This window comes from Pectinophora gossypiella, chromosome 8 (assembly GCF_024362695.1).
Source record: "Pectinophora gossypiella chromosome 8, ilPecGoss1.1, whole genome shotgun sequence".
NCBI lineage: Eukaryota > Metazoa > Arthropoda > Insecta > Lepidoptera > Gelechiidae > Pectinophora > Pectinophora gossypiella.
In genome coordinates, this window is record NC_065411.1 from 2,229,005 (window position 1) to 2,241,776 (window position 12,772).

The following is a 12,772-nucleotide window of genomic DNA, read 5'->3' on the forward strand; positions in this document are numbered from 1 at the left end:
ACCCTCTTCAGTACCTTACTTACGGGGTGTACGGTCACGAGCATCAATATGTATACACTTTGATACCATGTCACATTAACTTATTTGACAAATTGAACTGTAAGTCTCACTAAATGTCAAATATGTTAGTGCGACAGAGTCCTAAAGTGGGTACATGATATTGCTCATGACTGTAAGGGTGTTAGTGACATCGTGCCGAACGGAAACTGAGAGAGATGATTCAGGCCGTGATTCTTAGTCAATATCAAGTGGAATTTTCCGTCGCAGACTCATGAAACTGTTAGTGTTTTTTTTTTTAATTATTTTCAGTTCCATACTTTTGCGACGGAAAATTCCACTTTATATTAACCTGATCTGTGATATTAACTCAGAATCACGAGTTGAATCATCCCCCTCAGTATTCGATACTTTGTCACTAACACCCTGTATACCTTGTAACTAATCTAGTATAGTATACAAATATAGTCGTATAACACTTTCAATTATATCCAGATCTTAGCTGACAACTTTAGAATTTGTAAAACTGGTAGAAACAGGTTATTTTAGAAATGGGAATGCCTTGCACGTGAGCTCGCAATAGGAATGCAGAGCAGATGCAGAGCAGGGACTGAGCAGGGACTGAGCAGGGACTGAGCAGGGGACATTGTAGTCAGTCCCTTGATCCTATTTTTTTTTTTGACGTGACTTATTGTAGATTTGCCGCAGGTGGCATTAACTACTTGGCCGGACAAATGGGCAGCGCTGAAGGCTCTCACCCGGTACAACGTTTAAGACAACAGGCCTGAGGGTGCCCAGTTGGGCGCGAACCTCGGCTCAGGGCGTCGTCTGAGAAGAAAAATATTTGAAAGAATAAATCGACCATAGTCGGTCGATAGCGATAAGCGGGCTGATTGAGGGAAGTCGTCGACCACGCCGGCGGGGTCGGTATCGGAGTCCTAAAGTGTTTGGTGTGGCGAGCTGATTAGCTGCTTTTATGGCTAGTGTAATCGGGTCGTCGGGATATAATTATCTTATCCTATTATATTAAAACTCTTGCCAAAGTTCATAGTGGGGAGTTAATAAGGCCACATAGAAGCAATTCATCTAAAAAGCAATATTGCAATTCGACATTTGCGTATATAAAAGTGTGCGCAATGTCAAGGGCAATATTGCTTTTTTAGATGAATTGCTTTGATGTGGCGTTTGGCTCTGGATTGGACGAAACTGTAAAGTTGTCAAAAGATAACCAATGTGAGGATCTAGTACTTTTTGTCATGACTCTTTATAAGTTTTCCTCAAATGGTATTAACTTTTGGGGAAAAGTAAAGGTTTACCTGACACGAACCTTTAAAACAACAGCCCTGAGGATGCACTTCTTATTTAAAACGTATAGGTCCGATTAGAGTCGTAGTTTTTGAACAAGAAATTAATATCACAAAACATTTTGGCACATAATTCCATCGTGTAAATATGGTCGCAAAAGTATGGAACTGTAAGTAAATAATTAAAAAAAAACACAAAAATTTTTATGAATTTTCCGGCAGAAAATTCCACTTGATATCAACTCAGAATCATGGTCTGAACCATTCCCCCGAGGGATGATTCAGTTCATTATTTTAAGTTAATATCATGTGGAATTTTCCATCGCAAAAGTAAAGAATTGAAAATAATGTAAAAAAAAACATTAATTTGTCCACGGAAAATTCCACTTGATATTAACTCAGAATCAATGTCTGAATCATCCCCCTCAGTATTAGTTACGATGTCATTAGCAACCTGTATTAAATTACAAGATCCAAACATTGAGACGCGTTGGTATGCTCGCGCTAGAGATGTGACTGACCATAAATGGTAGACTACAGGTATGTTCCATACAATAGGCATGCATTTACTTTTGAATTTACAGGGTCCTTTTTATTGTCAAGGGGCCCTCAAGCTAGCTACATCACTGGCATTGAACTAGTATCTACATCAAGTCTCGAATTCTGGCACAGTTGCATACAGATCAGTTTGTGACTAAGAGACATGAACTTGCGCCCGCAATCCTTATCAGGGTAAAAGCCACAACTTGTAAGTAGATACTCGCAGACGTTCTTGGTATTTCGTCGTATATGGTGAAAACCACATTGCTTTTTTGAAAAAAAAAAAAACAATCGGATGTGAATATCGTACACAAAATTACGTAACGAAAAAGTTAGTTTCAATCCAGGTAAAAAATGACTCAATTTTTATTCGAAATGATTTAAATGAAAAGAATCGAACGTTAAATTGTGAATTCAGAACAAGAGACAAGATAATTAAAATATCCCTTTTTATATACCGCTTTTTTATCAGAACCTACGAGCAGAGAATCATATTTGATTTCATTCACAACAGCATCACATCTTAGGCTGTTGTGGGTGGGGGCATGAATTAAATATGCTTTTTTCAGTTTTAGCCAATCTTGATCGATGGGGCTGGCATAACAAATTTTGTTAAAAGCCCTTAAGTAAATAAAATACCAAAAAAAAAATATACCACATACATACATAGTAACATAATTGTGTAATTATTAATGTGGGTTGCTCGAAGATAAAGGCTGGTTCATACGTTGCGATCTGTGCGGCGTACGGCGTTGGGGGCAAATACCTCGCAATGTTAGTGTCAGTTTTATACGACATGATTGTGTGATAAGCACCTATGAATTCTATTGTTTTTCCATACTTCCAGTCGAACAAAGAACTACGAGGCACTAAACCAGGACATAAAAAACCAATAAGACAGTTTTCCCAGACCTACATACATAATTAGATAGAAAACTCGCCACGGGCGCTAGAAACCACAGACTAAATCGATTACATACAGCAAAAAACCTTAACATAGATATTACAAGCTAGAGTGGCCAAGTGGGGTGTTTTGCATGCGTACACGCTTGAGAAAACATCAACTTAGGTTAGAAACGTGGTGATGGTGGTCCATTTACCCATATTGTGGTCATAAAGAGAAAGAGACAGGGCGTGTTCGGTCACGAGTAAGTACTAATATGTATACACTATGAATACTGGTGACATTAACTTTTTTTTAAATTAAACCGTAAGTCTCATTAAATGTCAAATATGATAGTGCGACAGGGTTCTAAAGTGGGTACATGATATTACTCATGACTGTTCATCTTACTCAAGTTTTATCTTGATATCATCTTGTACTGAGACTTACGGTTTAATTTGTCAAAAAAGTAAATGTGAAATAGTTTCAAAGTGTATACATATTAGTACTCGTGAACATGCACACATAAACTCACACCCCTAACGGGGTGGGCAGAACGACAAGTAATAAAATAACAAGAAGAAGAAAGTGACAAATAAGAATATCTATGTTTTATTCTTCCGTATGGTTCGATTGTCTTTTGTCTTCAAATTTTTGCTCTCTTTTTATTTTCGTTTTGTATTTTTCTTTTATTTTATGTACTTAATTATTTAGTTTTTATTTACACCCACTTGTTCTCGACCATTTAGAAGTTGGTCTTTGGCGGTGGTATTTATTGTAGGTACATACATACATACATAAACTGACGTCTATTTCCCATTGACGTAAGCAGAGACTATGGAGTTCCATTTGCTTCGATCCTGACACACTTGCGTCCTCCACATACATCGATCGTTTCATGTGCCACTCCTGGCCAGCTGTGTTTAAGTCCCATAATGAGGCGAGTCTAGCCATTAACCGGGCACAAATTCTGGAAACCACGTGATATTAATTATATGTGATCCAAACATGAATTCAAACTCAAAAAGTCGAATTTAAAGTTTAGAGCCCGAGCACATATTTGAATCGGTGACTCTATAATGTGAGTGATGCGTTCTTCTAATAGGCCTGTTCGTTACGGAACAAGGAATAAAAGAGGAGAACTGGATTAAACAGTTATAATTTCCTGGACTTTTAAATATACAATTTTGGAGACAAGTGAGTTAGGCGACAGCGATGTATAAGAAGGGAATTTGCCAAGTGACCGTTTTTTGACTTCAAAAGTCTAACGAACCATTTGAAACGCGTATGAATTTAGAGAGGACCTTACGCTTAACAATATAAAGTACACAATAGCATAGATACCTAAGGTCCCCACCTAACACTATTCAAACATAATCAGCTGATTGGCTACTATGGAATTGACGCTACATGACGATATCTCTAGGCATGGCCAATCAGTACAAGAGGCGTTCAAAATATAAAATTAAAGAATTACACAAAACTATTATGCTGCGCCTAACAAATAAAAATAACTTAAAACTAACGCTGTCGCAGCTTCAGGCGTAGACATCCTCCGGGGCGTTGAAGGCGCTGACAAAGCTCCTCAAGACAAGTGGTCGTCTTCTGTGGGTAGTAGACAAATGCGGTTGATGGCGCGACGGACAAGTCCCCGCGAAGTCATGACGTCAGCAACGCGAGGTACACCATCTGAGCCGGGAAACATCTTGTTGACCCTGCCGAGGCGCCAACACAGTGGAGGAACGCTGTCATCCTTCAGTAAGACAAGGTCATTAAGCCGCAGAGCCTTGGACCGGACCTTCCATTTCGTGCGCTGCTGAAGCTCCGAGACGTATTCACTTGACCACCGTCTCCAGAAATGCTGACGAATCTGCTCCAGGCGCTGATAGCGGTCGAGACGATTGGTGTTGCAGTCCAACAGTTGAGCGGCTGGCAGTGCGGTAAGAGGCCTGCCAATCAAAAAGTGTCCCGGAGTGAGGGGCTGTAGGTCTGTGGGCGAGGGACTGAGAGGACAAAGGGGCCGGCTATTGAGGATGGCCTCGATTTGTGAAAACAAGGAGCACAGTTCCTCAAATGTCAAGTGTGCATTACTCATTATTCTGTGCAAGTGAAATTTTGCTGACTTGACCCCGGCCTCAAACAAGCCTCCAAAATGAGGAGCGTATGCCGGGGAAAATTTAAAATCGATGCCCTGCTGAGCTGTGAAATCAAAAATGGAGTTTACATTGTCCTTGGACTTAAAAAAATCATTGATTTCGCGAGCCGCGGCAACAAAGTTTGTTCCGTTGTCACAGAAAATTTTCTTAGGCAGACCTCTGCGGGCAATAAATCTTTTCAGTGACAACATAAAGGCGTCTTTAGAGAGCTCACTGACAGCTTCCAAATGTATGCACTTATAATTGAGGCATATGAAAATGCAGAGATAACATTTCGTTATTTTACATCCCCTACCTTTGCGATCAGTGATCAGAAATGGACCTGCAAAATCAGTGCCTACGTTGGTGAAGGGAAAATCTGGGTTAAGTCGCTCCGACGGTAGATTGCCCATAATGTTCGTCATATGTTGCCCTTTGAATCGACGGCACACAAGGCACTTCTTGGCTACTTGCCGCGCCAAATTGCGTCCGCCCACGGGCCAGTAGCGGTCTCTTACAGACGCAAGTAGTAGCTGAGGGCCGGCATGTAGAAGCCTTGCATGCTCTTGGAGGAAAAGCAGCTTGGTGAATTGATGACGAGCGTGCAACAATATGGGATGCTTCTTATCAACACTGTATGCAGACGCAGAAATACGACCACCAACACGCAAAATTCCATCTGTGTCGATGAAAGGATTTAGTGAAATCAGATCAGATTTGGACTTAAGCGGTTTATTTTTTAAAACAAGACTTATATCTGCATTAAATGAGTCCCTTTGTGAAGTTTTAATTAGCACATTTAATGAATTGTTAAGTTCTAAAGCCGATAATGACCCGGTAAGTTGATTATTTGCATTTGACCGTTTAGCATTGTGAAACCATCTAAGAACGCGTGCATAGGCACGCTGAGCAACTGATAGCCTTGAGATCCTTGTAAGATCGAGAGGGGCTTCCCCCACCACAGTAGCAAGGACCTTGACCTCTGGCAACTCCGATTCTTCCTCAAGGTTTGCCTCGGGCCACAAGGACTCTTCCTGTTGCAGGAAGGAGGGACCCTGCCACCACATCACTGAGTTAGCAATTTCCCTAGGGTCGACGCCCCGCGATACAAGATCGGCAGGATTTTGAGAAGTGGGCACATATCGCCAGGAGTATGGATCCGTAAGTTCCTTTATGGTTCCCACCCTATTGGCAACAAACGTTTTCGTTCTCCTTGTGGTTCGTAACCAGCATAGGACTATTTTTGAGTCGCTCCAATAAACGTGACGATCGATTTTAATCCGCAAGGCCTGGGTAGTAGCTGCTGCCAATTGCGCCCCGAGCACAGCAGCACATAGTTCCAAACGTGGAATCGTAGTAGGCGCGATAGGTGAAACGCGCGACTTAGCGCATAGTAGGCTCACTTTACTATCACCCTGGTCATTGCATGATTTGAGATAAATGCAAGCGCCATAGGCTCTTTGCGAAGCGTCGCAAAAACAGTGCATTTCGACGTGCGCTGGTTCATCAACTAAAACATGCCTGGACATCCTTAATTCCCCAAGGCTGCTGATTCCCTGAACAAAACTGAGCCAGGCAGACTTAATTTTCTCTGGCACGGGATCGTCCCAGCCAACCTTATGTTCAGCCCAGAGCTCTTGGAGTAGCATCTTTGGTTTTATGGTGCAGGATGACAACAAGCCGAGTGGATCGAAAATCTTGAAAGTGGAAGACAATATTGACCTCTTAGAGATAACCTTTGACGGTGAAGGGGGGTCGATTGGGAAATAAAGTTCATCGGATTTAGGTATCCATCCAACACCTAAAGTGCTTGTAGCGTTGCTAATCATTAGATCACCTGTCGTATCTTGCAAATTTTGATCAAGCAATGTAGGTAGGTTAGACCTATATTTTCGTAGATGAAAACCTCCCTTCTCCAAAGATGCAGCCACAGATTGCTGAATATAAAGCAGCTCCCTCTCCGATTGAGCCCCAGTCAGAAGGTCATCGACGTAGAAATCCCGTTGGATGATTTCCTTTATAGTGGGATCGACAACTTCTTCGCCCAATTGCCACAGACAGCGAGTGCTTAGGAAGCTTGCACTTGAAAATCCGTACGTGACAGTGTTTAACATTAGGGTGCGCAATGGCTGAGCATCGCTGTCGCGCCACAAAATAAGCTGTAGGCTACGATCATCAGGGTGGACCATAATTTGCCGGTACATTTTCTCAATGTCCCCGGAAATTACGTATTTGTGCGTGCGGAAACGAGCTAAAATATTGAATAAAGAATCCTGAATAGTAGGTCCAGTCATTTGTACATCATTCATAGAAAACCCTGAAGAGGTGCGAGCCGAAGCGTCAAACACAACGCGAAGTTTTGTCGACTCGCTATTAGTCTTCAAGACAGGATGATGGGGCAGGTAATATTCAGTTACTTGCTGCCGTGGTTTATAATGATCTGACAAATGACCTAAGTCGGCGTATTCACGTATAAAGTCGGCATATGGCTCTCTCAGCAGCGGTTGTCTTCTAAATCGCGATTCCAAATTAAAATATCTCTTCTCCGCCAACCCAAACGACTTGCCCAAACACTCCCTGTTCTCACGTAGCGGTAGCTTGACGATGAAACGTCCATTGTTATCGCGAGTGGTATTAGCCACAAAATGCTGCTCGCATAGCTCCTCTTCTTCGGACCGAGTCACCTCGGTAGGCACACCTTCCAGGTCCCAAAATCTTGATAGACCTTTACTTAACTCGGACAAGTCGCTAGTTTGTGCTAAATTGCAACGAACATCCTTGTCAGCATCCAAGCCTGACGACATGTGACCGGCCACAAGCCAACCGAGCTCAGAACTGCGTAGTATCAGCCCTGAACCACCTATAGGTTTTTGTTGTGATCCTACCACAGTCCAAAACACATCCGCCCCAATCAGCATGTCGATGTTGGCCGGCTTATTGAAATGGGGATCGGCTAATTGGAATCCGGTCAAATTAAAATTCTCGGCGCCGAAATACATTTTCGGGAGCCTGCCAGAGATTACAGGTAGGACGAGACAAGACAGGGTAGCTCTAAAGGAGCTCTGTTTAGACTGTAGGTCTATAGAACAGCGTTCAGGCCTTATGGTTAGTGAAGTGGTGCCGATACCAACTATGTTAGTGTTGGAAGGCTGAGGGGTCAACTGCAGGGCTTGTCTCACTCGTTCAGTGATAAATGAAGATTGACTCCCGCTATCGAGCAGCGCTCTCACTGTCATGGTTCTATTATTATTAGGGTTGGTTATATTCACTTCAGCCGTACATAATAGCACCTCCGAGGAGGATAGCGCTGACATGGCGGCAGTCTCGGACGTCGCCGGCACGTCGACTTTAAATAGTCGCTCGTGTAGCAAGGAATTGTGGCGTTGTTTACAAATTCTGCATCCACCAGGCAGCCTGCATCGCTGGGGTTTGTGTCCTGTCCTTAAACAGTTGTGACACAATTTCAATGACGTGACAATGGACAACCTATCGTCAACAGGCTTATTCCTAAAGGCAGAACATTCGTAAATACGATGCGGACCACGGCACACGGAGCAAGAGAGGGAAGAAGACGAAGAAAATTCGCCCTTAGCTACAACTCCCACCATAACCTTATTTTGTGCCTTGTTCCTGTTTGCATTATCCGAGGAAAAGGCGTTCTTAGATGGTTGCTTACTGCGGTTAACGGTTTCAAGTACATCAGCGCGACTCCTCAAAAACGTAAAAAAATCGTCGAGAGTAGGTATATCGTTTAATGAGTTACGACTTTCTTCCCATTTAAAATATGTTTTAGAATCTAATTTTTCGGCAACAATATGAATAATTAGCATGTCCCACTTATTTGTAGGCAACCCTAACGTACTAAGAGCGCGAAGATTTTTTGTAATATGGTCAACAATGAACCTTAACGCCTTCTCGCTATCCCTAACTGACTCGATGCTAAGCAGTGACTTTAAATGATTACTGATCAATTGCCGCTTATTATTATATCGATCGCATAAAATATTCCAAGCCTCCCCGTAGTTTTTATCAGTCACCTCTAAATTACTAATCACCCGCGCCGCCTCGCCTTCGAGATAGGAGTTTAAATAGTAGAACTTATGTATATTTTTTATTCTATCATTCTCGTGAACAAGCGATACAAAGGTGTCCCGAAACTCCAGCCACTTAAAATAAGAACCGTCGAAGTTGGGAATTTTTATAACTGGCAACTTGAAACCGAGAGGCTCAAAATCATCATGATGACAATGGGAGCCAGACTTGTGCGAGGAAACAGAAGGATCATCCTCATGCTTAGGAGAATTATCGAGTAACAACTGCTGGGCCTTAGCTATGCAATTATAGAACTCCTGCTCTAATACATCCCTTAAATCTATTTCCACATCCTGGGTAGTAATGTTAATCACCTCTATTTGACCTTGCACCGTATCAAACTCGTTAAATAATGCTTGGAATTTAGTTAATTTTTCCCTAAGCTTCATAATCTCCAAAGGAGAAATCGTATCGAATGTGCCTATCGTTTCTAGATAATTTTTAAACTTTGTAATGCGGCCTTTAATAGAACTGCGCTTAGAATTTAAATCCTTAATACTCATTTCGGACCTCAAAGCATCAGCTTCGAACATACTTATAAATCAATGTTTATTCGCACAGATAGGAATAAATGGTAAAAAATGGCATACAATACGCTCCTCGTTTTGTAGACGTAGCTCGGAGTCAATCAGCTGGTATCGGGTGCGCAGCACAAGTAAGCGCTTCAGTAAGGCAGCCCGCAGCTCCAGTAAACAAAGGCGCAGGTAGGCACTCCCGGACGGGGCGCTCGATCGCTGGAATTGAGAAATAAAGCGGCTGAGCGATGCGTGAATGCAACAATTACCTATGAAGCACGGGCGATGCGTAGCAACAGATGGAGACAATGATTATATAACTTGTTTACTGCAATCAATCTATCCAGTCTCGCTTTCGATCGGGTTAGAATAAGATGCGAAAGTATTGCGTGAGCTATTATATTATATTAGATGTGCTGTGAGATGTGGATTTATTTAAATGGGCAATATAGTGAGATTAGTGAAGTGAGATTAAATTGGATTGCTATGCAAAGCATGTAAGTAAATAGGATAAAGCTTGTTACTTGGGTAGGAATTTGCTCCGTTAAGATAGCCGACGACGCGCGCGCAAGCAAATAGGCCTACGTGAAATGATAGGTATCAAGCTAGTACAGCTAATAATAGGAAATAGTCACATAGAAGCTTAGTGGCACGCTAAAATCAGCTAATTATGGAAGTAACACTATTTTACTTGAGGAAGCACACTCCCGGTATTCACAAATCTAGGGGGAGGAGGAACAAAGGCAAATAATAGGAACGGGCTCACTTGATGATTTAGGCAGGAGATGAAGGGGTACGTGGTTGGTGCCCACGTCCAGATAGACTCGCTGCGGGTAGGTGAAGCTCTCGTTAGTTGGTAGCACGTCGGTTGGTAGCACGTCCGTTGTCGCTCGGGACGAGATCCACGGGACGGGATGCTCGGGATCAGGCGGCGACGCACACGTAACGTAACGGCGCGCTCTCCACGTCTGCTCACACAGCACGGGGTGAGGCCGGGAAGACCCCCGAAGCTCTCGCAGAAGCCCGATGTGGAAGTACGTGGAGATGCCCTCTGCTCGTCCTTGCTCGAGAACAAAGGGTCTGCAAAATTCTAGACTATCGCTTCGATTATTAGGTACTTGTCCTGTCACGGTCGCCAAAAACTTTGTTCGTTACGGAACAAGGAATAAAAGAGGAGAACTGGATTAAACAGTTATAATTTCCTGGACTTTTAAATATACAATTTTGGAGACAAGTGAGTTAGGCGACAGCGATGTATAAGAAGGGAATTTGCCAAGTGACCGTTTTTTGACTTCAAAAGTCTAACGAACCATTTGAAACGCGTATGAATTTAGAGAGGACCTTACGCTTAACAATATAAAGTACACAATAGCATAGATACCTAAGGTCCCCACCTAACACTATTCAAACATAATCAGCTGATTGGCTACTATGGAATTGACGCTACATGACGATATCTCTAGGCATGGCCAATCAGTACAAGAGGCGTTCAAAATATAAAATTAAAGAATTACACAAAACTATTATGCTGCGCCTAACAAATAAAAATAACTTAAAACTAACGCTGTCGCAGCTTCAGGCGTAGACAGGCCTATTATGGACTCCCAGCATAACTAACGCTTGCTGTACCCAATGGGGTGGATAGAGTAACTTGAAGTATTTTTTTAAGTCCTAAGATTGAATTCTCTCTCTTGGGTCAGTCTGAGGATCGTGGTCAGCATCAGAGTTGCACCTGGACCGGGCGATCTGCCTCCACCGGCGCTTCCCTTATTACTGTGTAGAACTTGGATGACAACGAGTCTTTGACTTGATCAGTCCAGCTAGTTGGTGAACGACCACGCGAAGATTCTATTATTGCTTTTCATTTCAATACTCCTAAAGAAACTCAAGCTAGTGAAACTCCGTCTCTGCCTACCCCAACGGGGTATACGCGTGATCTTTATCTATTTTCGCGCATCCTCAGTTAGAAATACCATGACCTGATTCCAAGAGCTCGTGAAATGTCGAACATGAAAGCTAATTCGTAACGAGTAACTAAAGGTTTCGGTACCTTAGGTTACGAATAAGCTTTCGAATAGCTTAAGTGGCTACCTGTCCGTCGCCGTAGGGATCTCCACATCTTGTGTCTCCTGTACTCCATCCTTAATCTTCCTACTACTCCATCTTACCTTAAAGATCGTTTCTCTTTTAAATCCTCTGTCCTTGATCGTACTTTGCGATCGTCCCACACCTTATCCCTTAATATCCCTGTCCATTCCACTGACTTTTATTCTTGCTCTTTCACTTTGCGGGCTGTCCGGTTGTGGAACTCTCTACCTGAGACTGTCAGGAGGGCTCCTTCTCTGGACTCTTTCAGGGCAAGAGTGAAGGCGCTCTTCCTGCAGGCATAACTTGGAAGTGTTTTTTTCTTATTCTCCTTATATGTATTATTATATTGTATAGGCTATTTGTATGTATGTATATGTGTGTATGTATGTATGTGTATGTATATATATATATATATATACATATATATATATATATATATATATATAATTATATATATATTATTTATTATTACTATTTTCTTATTTTATTTTTCTTTTTATTATTGTTCGTGTCATTATAATATATGTTTATTGCACCAGCCCGTGCTCCAATGCATTAACTTCTTTCACCCTAAGGTTGCCTGGCAGAAATTGCTATTTAGCAATAAGGCCGCCTATTGTACTTATGTTTTTATTCGTATGTTTATGTCCTTTGTATATGTCGTTGTGCAATAAAGTATTATTGATTGATTGATTGATTGATTGAATAAGGTCGAATATTTAGAGCGATTATTAACAAGAATGTGAGCCTTTATATTTAGAGCCATTCTCTTCTTCTATCTAGAAGGTTGTAAGGTTACCAACCTCATCAACCCTAGTGTCAGGGTTATTATTGAGCTGCCAAACGCCCCTGACATGGCTCATGTAACGATTACTCACTTACATCAGTAAGTTAAGTAGTGACCGGGACCAACGGCTTAACGTGAGAGGGCCATTGTATCACTAGGACATCAAGGTCGATACCAAGCCAAGTTACAAGCTGTTATGACCTCAGGTCCCCACCGAGATCCGTGCCCGGAAGCCTGAGGTCCCGATGCTGACATCGTGAGCCGCGGAGCCCGCAGTTTTCTTATCCTCATGACATAGGTACATTGCTTATTTTTGTAAGTAAACCGAAAGGATTATCTTTTTAATTCTTCTATCGTGTGGGTTGTGAGGTAGATTACCAACCACATCAACCCTGGCCTCAGAGTTATTATTGAGCCGCCAAAGACTCCTG

At 42.2% G+C, this 12,772-nt stretch overlaps 2 protein-coding genes across 3 annotated transcripts in view; one reads left to right on the plus strand and one right to left on the minus strand.

The window, feature by feature from the left end:
- Positions 1-12,772, plus strand: part of LOC126368856 (uncharacterized) — a 198,147-nt gene that overhangs the window by 18,636 nt on the left and 166,739 nt on the right. The window lies entirely within an intron of this gene.
- LOC126368869 (uncharacterized) lies at positions 4,238-6,692 on the minus strand. Its single transcript, XM_050013068.1, has one exon. It carries the CDS (start codon positions 6,686-6,688, stop codon positions 4,310-4,312), a length of 2,379 nt encoding a protein of 792 aa, XP_049869025.1. The 5' UTR covers positions 6,689-6,692; the 3' UTR covers positions 4,238-4,309.